Source organism: Procambarus clarkii, chromosome 64, assembly GCF_040958095.1.
Source record: "Procambarus clarkii isolate CNS0578487 chromosome 64, FALCON_Pclarkii_2.0, whole genome shotgun sequence".
NCBI lineage: Eukaryota > Metazoa > Arthropoda > Malacostraca > Decapoda > Cambaridae > Procambarus > Procambarus clarkii.
In genome coordinates, this window is record NC_091213.1 from 7719728 (window position 1) to 7727088 (window position 7361).

General features: G+C 45.2%; 2 protein-coding genes across 2 annotated transcripts; one reads left to right on the forward strand and one right to left on the reverse strand.

Annotated features, from left to right (window-relative positions):
• Positions 1–889: 889 nt before the first annotated feature.
• LOC138354684 (protein PBMUCL2-like) lies at positions 890–1801 on the reverse strand. Its single transcript, XM_069309043.1, has one exon. It carries the CDS (start codon positions 1799–1801, stop codon positions 890–892), a length of 912 nt encoding a protein of 303 aa, XP_069165144.1.
• A 1708-nt stretch (positions 1802–3509) lies between these two features.
• On the forward strand, positions 3510–6378 carry LOC138354685 (keratin-associated protein 9-3-like). Its single transcript, XM_069309044.1, has 2 exons — positions 3510–3630; positions 5636–6378. The coding sequence occupies exons 1-2, from the start codon at positions 3510–3512 to the stop codon at positions 6376–6378; spliced, it is 864 nt and encodes a 287-aa protein (XP_069165145.1).
• Positions 6379–7361: the final 983 nt, after the last annotated feature.

Below are 7361 nucleotides of genomic sequence, written 5' to 3' on the forward strand. Positions count from 1 at the left end.
CAGGGCGCAAAGCCAGGGTAGGTTGATTCGGGGGAGAAGCTGTTAATAAGACTACGGTATTCGTCTGTTTCATCATCATCTGCTGGTGAGACAGATGAATGCCCTTAGTATATATCACATGAATTTCTGGCAGTGAATTACGGCACTGAATTACAGATTAATTACTGTGTCGAATTATAAAAATCTGCAAAATAATTCATTTTGCATAGCGACAATATTTAATGTTTAAAAAAGAGAAAGATTCCATATACCATGAATAAATGCGACGACAGCCGCGAGATCCCACTTGTATTAGATTGGACTGTTCATAGCCAGATCACTAAGTTCAGTAGCAACAATAGTCACCATCTTAGATGTTTCTGTTTTTATCATCGTAATCATCATCCTGTAATGTAATCATCGGAGTTGATAACATGATAGGTTTGACCAAGTCGATTGTCACAATCGACTTGAGAATGGTCCAGGACGGACCGAAACGTCGTCGTCCCTTCACCTTCTAGTGTGTGGTCTGATCAAACTACTTCAGCCACGTTATTCTGACTATCGACTTGAGAATGGTCCAGGACGGACCGAAACGTCGTCGTCCCTTCACCTTCTAGTGTGTGGTCTGGTCAACCTACTTCAGCCACGTTATTGTGACTCCTCACCTGCAACATGACAGGTGATACGGATGACGTGTGCTGAAATGCAACAGCAAAATACTTCTTATCAACCCTACTGCAACAAATGATAGTGATAAAGCACAAGGATCAAAAAGCTAGTTGGGAAGGTTCTCACTGATGATTTCACGTTTCAAAGTAAAATCCTGTAGAAGAAAACAAAACAAAATTTCATCAATGAGTTCTCCTCAAGTGTAGGACTAAGAGAAGGTAGTTCTACCATTCAACGTTTAAAGAAATGGACTCATTTCTAGTACACAACATTCTATGTTTCTTAACTCGGTGAAGTATCCACGTAATTCACATTGTTTACCACTGTACTGAGGTAACTTCCGACTCGGGTCTAGGCTCTCAGTGTCCCTCGTTTGACTCGGGTCTAGGCTCTCAGTGTCCCTCGTTTGACTCGGGTCTAGGCTCTCAGTGTCCCTCGTTTGACTCGGGTCTAGGCTCTCAGTGTCCCTCGTTTGACTCGGGTCTAGGCTCTCAGTGTCCCTCGTTTGACTCGGGTCTAGGCTCTCAGTGTCCCTCGTTTGACTCGGGTCTAGGCTCTCAGTGTCCCTCGTTTGACTCAGATCTAGGCCCTCAGTGTCCCTCGTTTGACTTGGGTCTAGGCTCTCAGTGTCCCTCGTTTGACTCGGGTCTAGGCCCTCAGTGTCCCTCGTTTGACTTGGGTCTAGGCTCTCAGTGTCCCTCGTTTGACTCGGGTCTAGGCTCTCAGTGTCCCTCGTTTGACTCGAATCTAGGCTCTCAGTGTCCCTCGTTTGACTCGGGTCTAGGCTCTCAGTGTCCCTCGTTTGACTCGGGTCTAGGCTCTCAGTGTCCCTCGTTTGACTCGGGTCTAGGCTCTCAGTGTCCCTCGTTTGACTCGGGTCTAGGCTCTCAGTGTCCCTCGTTTGACTCGGGTCTAGGCTCTCAGTGTCCCTCGTTTGACTCGGGTCTAGGCTCTCAGTGTCCCTCGTTTGACTCGGGTCTAGGCTCTCAGTGTCCCTCGTTTGACTCGGGTCTAGGCTCTCAGTGTCCCTCGTTTGACTCGGGTCTAGGCTCTCAGTGTCCCTCGTTTGACTCGGGTCTAGGCTCTCAGTGTCCCTCGTTTGACTCTGGTCTAGGCTCTCAGTGTCCCTCGTTTGACAAGAGGGACTCATTCCCATTCCATTCCTGCTCATTCACCCTTCATGTGATGAGCAGGTTGGCTTCCAGCTGGTTTTTAAGTATTGTCTCGTATTGTGAACATTGAATTTGAGAAATTCGACTAGGTGGGTAAAACTGGGTGAGTACAACTGAGTGAGTACAACTGGGTGAGTACAACTGGGTGGGTACAACTGGGTGAGTACAACTGGGTGAGTTCAACTAGCGGAGTACAACTAGGAGAGTACAACTAGGAGAGTACTTCTAGGTGAGTACTGCCATCAAATCTTCACCACAAATCATATATTTTGTCCCTACATCCCCCTATACAAGCCTACATCAACCTTCTGTCTATCTAACCTACTCTACTGTATAAAACATAAAACCCATCGTTCGTGTAAACATCAGCTGCATGTTGTTGTTGTTAAAGATTCGCTACCTGGAACAAAGTTCCAAGTAGCACGGGCTGTGGTGAGCCCGTAGTGCCTTAAAACATTGCTTCAGACGAGGACAAACATATATTCTGGAGCGAAAGGCTAGGCGTCTGCCAAGGTCTGGAGAAGGGGATGACCGAGTGGATAGGCGGGCCCCCAGAGAGGGCCCACTGGATGGACCCCGCGTATAAACCAATATGATGCAGCCCCCTCAGGGATGAGCCACCAAGATATAATATATATAATCTCGGAATATAAGATGTGGACGTATGTTTATTACACGTTTTCCAAAATGCGAAATTTTATATTTTTATTTACTGATATTGCTCACCCAAGACTAGATTTTATATGATAATATTACGTAAGATCTTCCTTTAATTTAATAAAACCAGGAGGAATAATATTGTACTATTATTCCAGATTGACTTAGAGCGGTCGCAGAGAGACAGCATATAGCCCCGCTCCTGTGCCGGGTAAGTCCACTCCGGGCTCACCATAGCCCGTGCTACTTGCCCCGCTCCTGTGCCGGGTAAGTCCACTCCGGGCTCCCCATAGCCCGTGCTACTTGCAACTTGGTTGTTCCGGGTATCTGAATCGAAAACAAAAGTAACATTCAGACAGAGAAATGTCCCTCGGTAGCAGCAACCTGTCCTCTTAAAAAGAACGTCGCTTTTGGCCGTTTGCCCGTATGGCCGAATATGGACGTAATTTGAAAATGAAAAAAAAATTAATATAAATTTGGGATTTTTTGCTTCAACAACAGTAAGTTAAGGGTCCTCTGATAGGTTAGGTGGGCAGGAAATTCTCATAAAGTTTCAAAACGGTTTGAAAAACTTTAATGGAAAGTTCAATTTTCTAAGCTTCCCGAGTAAGCCGGACGACTCAAACAGAAAACGGAACAGTACGTCACTTTCGTGAGTCGATTTCATTTCAAATTACGTCCAAATTTGGCCATAGCGCGCCGCAGACGAGCCAAAAGTGACGTTATTTTTAAGAGGACGAGTTGAGCAACTGGTTGTGCTAGAGTTCCCCAACTTCCCCAGTGTTCTACCAGAGGCAAGCAAGATAACCAAGGTACTACCTGTATGCAAGAAAGGGAGGGAGAGAGAAGAATAATGACGAGAGGTCATTAAGAAGTAATCTCTACAAGGTGCTGGAGAAGCTCGTACAGAAACAATGGGTAACAGTGAGAAAAATCTGAGTTGCATTCAGCTACAGTGACTGGCATGAGGGTTCCTGCTCCTCCTGATACGTGTCTGCAACATGATACATGAAATAGTCTTCTGTATCCATGTATGTGGATGATGCGAAGCTGATAATAGAAAATTGGAATGAAGATGACTGTGGGAGACTACGAGGATGGGAAGATCTATACTTTTCTAGCCCTATTCAAAGGACAATAAAGAGGACAGGTAAGAGAGAGTGAAGACCTCAGGGACAGTATGGCCAGAAATGGATGTAGCTCCCAGAACCAATGAAAGAGGAAGTTCAATGAGGATTATGACTCAAAACATGATATCTGAGGAACAAAGGAATAAGACAATATTTGCAGCATGTCCCATAACAGGCAAGATATCAAGTGTATCGTCAGGAACCTAGACTAATTGACCTTCAGAACGCAATAACCAATTCCAGCTCGGGCACGAAGTATATAGACTTGAGAAATCATAACATTAAAATATACGCAAGTATGGAGAAATGCGACAAGACTTGACTGAGAGCCTGACTAACAATAACTTCTACAATGAAAGACTGAATGGACTCATAATCACCACCTCTGGGAAAATAAAATTGGAAGGAGAATGAGAGAAAATTGGTTGAGAAAATTCAATATCAAGTTACAAAAGAAAATAGAGCGAAACACAGGAGATACACTCTCTCTCTTACACCCTGAACAAGACCCAATAAAGGGAATAGGCAAGGGAGAGTGAGGACCCCAATGCATTAACTGATCAGGATATGAAAAGGCTAAGGTTGAGACATGTTGCTCAACCCTGAAAACGCAACATGGTAAGTGCAACTAGATGCGAACACACACACACACACACACACACACACACACACACACACACACACACACACACACACACACACACACACACAACCACCCGGGCGCCTGATGGCTAAGTGTGTGGCTCCTGGCGTGCAGAGAAGACCAGGGTATCGAAGCAGAGTATTCGAATACGCTCATTGTGTGACTGTCTGAGGCTGGGGGGGGGGAGGGAAGCAGACGACCCTCTAGCCGTGTGGAGGGTCGTCTGTCTGAGGCTGGAAGGCAGACGACCCTCCAGCCGTCTGGAAGGTCGTCGAGGGACTGACGGCACCGTGAAGGCTTTACAATATTGTCGTCCTTATCACCAAGTAACTTAAGCGCCACACAACCTTCCATTGTGACTACTGATTATATGTGTCTTGTGTCATAATGGAGATAAGGATCGACCCCCCCCATGCCACTCCTTAAGTAGAATTGCACCCTATTGCAACATACACCGATCACCCATGAAGTCTGAAATGTGGGGTTGAGTAATAATGTTAAACTGTTCATCATACTGATGATGATATCCTCACAATGCACCAATAGTTTGCCAGTGTACAATGCTTATCACATGCCTCTGTATGACTGAGCATCCTGTGCTGTGTGATGGAAGTTTTTAGCATCACGTAGCTAGTTTTTTTAAACAAACTCTGTACTCCTTCACATAGTGTAGCGCAGCTGCACGAATGCAGATGCGCCTAAATGGGTTAATAAACAAATAAAAGTTCGTTACACTCAAAGTAACGACAAAGTTCTTGCAACTTTGCATGAATGTAACAATAGTAAAACTAACGTCGTAGTTGTGTCTTGTGTAAATATATTGAATGTTCTGAGACAGTGAGGGAGGAATCAAGCGAAAGAGAATGGGAAAGAGGGAGAGAGAATTGAAGAAAGAATGGAAGAGAGGGAGAGAGAATATGAGTGAATGCAGGAGAGAGAACGGTGGTGAGGGAGAAAATGAGAGAGAGAGAACAGAAGGGAGGTAGGGAGAAAGTTATGGAAAACGAGAGATGAAAGGAGAGAGAGAGAGAGAGAGAGAGAGAGAGAGAGAGAGAGAGAGAGAGAGAGAGAGAGAGAGAGAGAGAGAGAGAGAGAGAGAGAGAGAGAGAGAGAGAGAGAGAGAAGAGAAAACAAAAGAGAGAGAAAAACAATATACTACGCATATTATTTGTTTAATTTCTCTATATAACCGGTTTCATACCATTTAATTTTCTTCTCTTAAGGGTCGACTCTTCCATGCCCGCGACGCTGAGCTCTGAGACAGCTTTCAGTGCGGGGATTAAGATCACCAACACCTTCATCAACGTCGCCAGAGACTCGATATCCAGTCAACCAGTCACTCATTCTGGTTCAATTCCCTCAAACTAATGACTGCGAACCAGTCACTCAAACCAATGACTGCGAACCAGTCACTCAAACCAACGACTGCGAACCAGTCACTCGAACAAGCGACTGCGAACCAGTCACTCGAACCAACGACTGCGAACCAGTCACTCGAACCAACGACTGCGAACCAGTCACTCGAACAAACGACTGCGAACCAGTCACTCGAACCAACGACTGCGAACCAGTCACTCGAACCAACGACTGCGAACCAGTCACTCAAACCAACGACTGCGAACCAGTCACTCGAACAAGCGACTGCGAACCAGTCACTCGAACCAACGACTGCGAACCAGTCACTCAAACCAACGACTGCGAACCAGTCACTCAAACCAACGACTGCGAACCAGTCACTCGAACCAACGACTGCGAACCAGTCACTCGAACAAGCGACTGCGAACCAGTCACTCGAACAAGCGACTGCGAACCAGTCACTCGAACCAACGACTGCGAACCAGTCACTCAAACCAACGACTGCGAACCAGTCACTCAAACCAACGACTGCGAACCAGTCACTCAAACCAACGACTGCGAACCAGTCACTCGAACAAGCGACTGCGAACCAGTCACTCGAACCAACGACTGCGAACCAGTCACTCGAACAAACGACTGCGAACCAGTCACTCGAACAAACGACTGCGAACCAGTCACTCAAACCAACGACTGCGAACCAGTCACTCAAACCAACGACTGCGAACCAGTCACTCAAACCAATGACTGGAACCAGTTACTCTTAACGTAGAGACTCATATCTACTTTGAGGGAAAGTTTTTTCCCATTTCCATTTCACTTTCTCTTGCTCATGTCGACGGTGGAAAGCATTTCCCAAGGGCCATAGTGTGTCCCTTGTGTTGATTCATAAGTAAAGGCTCCGCCTGCTTCCTTTTTACCTTTTAATTCTTATATATACCCCATGAATATCCTTTTATAATTTGCTTAAGCCATCTAACGGGTTATTATTGTAAGTAATAATAATAACAACATTACTAGCCATCACTAGAGTGTTTATAACACTAAGTCATTGAGGGACTTGATCTCCAGGACTCGGGGTGAGTGTGTCACATGGACTCACTGAATGAAGGCTTCATGAAAAAGACTTTCCAGTGATGTTGACTTTTGCATTTTGCTCGATTTTACACCTGTGCTCTTGAATTCAAATTGTATTTGTCATTTAATAATTTATGCAATATTATTTCCGCCAGTTCTCTCATATCGGTTAACTGGTTCTTATTCACGTAACACGACCCGCAATGGTTGACTAATTAGCATTTCTGACTTTTATTTATTATAAACCTCAATTTAGAAGGAACTCAATATTTTGCTCTAATAAACGCCAGAGGACATTCACATTGTTAATGTGTGTGAGGCAGAACAATAGAAGGCAGGGAGTGCCTTAAGGTGGATAGGTCACTACAATTGTCATCCCTCTCATCCCTTTTGTCTGAAGTTCTATCCTTATTCCTTATCCTCTTCATCCACCAGCCTTACCATACCATTGGGTCCTGGGAGCGAGGGAACGACTGCTCCCCTTGGGAGCTGCGGCGGGACTGTGGAATTTCCCGGGAGCGTTTATGTCCCGGTGTTCTTGCATTCATTGTTTACTAAAATACAGAGAGAATTAGATGAAGAATAACAAGGAAATCTAGGGGGGGGGGAATGACTTCACTGTGTAATGGATTTGCACTTACATGTATACGCGCACTCACGCGTGCGAGTACATACACA

What these genes read in the sequence shown, in the direction of transcription:
- LOC138354684 (XM_069309043.1), bottom strand. Translation starts at nt 1,801, where the DNA reads ATGAGTCCCTCTTGTCAAACGAGGGACACTGAGAGCCTAGACCAGAGT.
- LOC138354685 (XM_069309044.1), top strand. Translation starts at nt 3,510, where the DNA reads ATGTATGTGGATGATGCGAAGCTGATAATAGAAAATTGGAATGAAGAT. An exon ending in AAGGACAATAAAGAGGACAG is followed by an intron (nt 3,631 to 5,635) that starts GTAAGAGAGAGT and finishes ACTGCGAACCAG; the next exon opens with TCACTCAAACCAATGACTGC.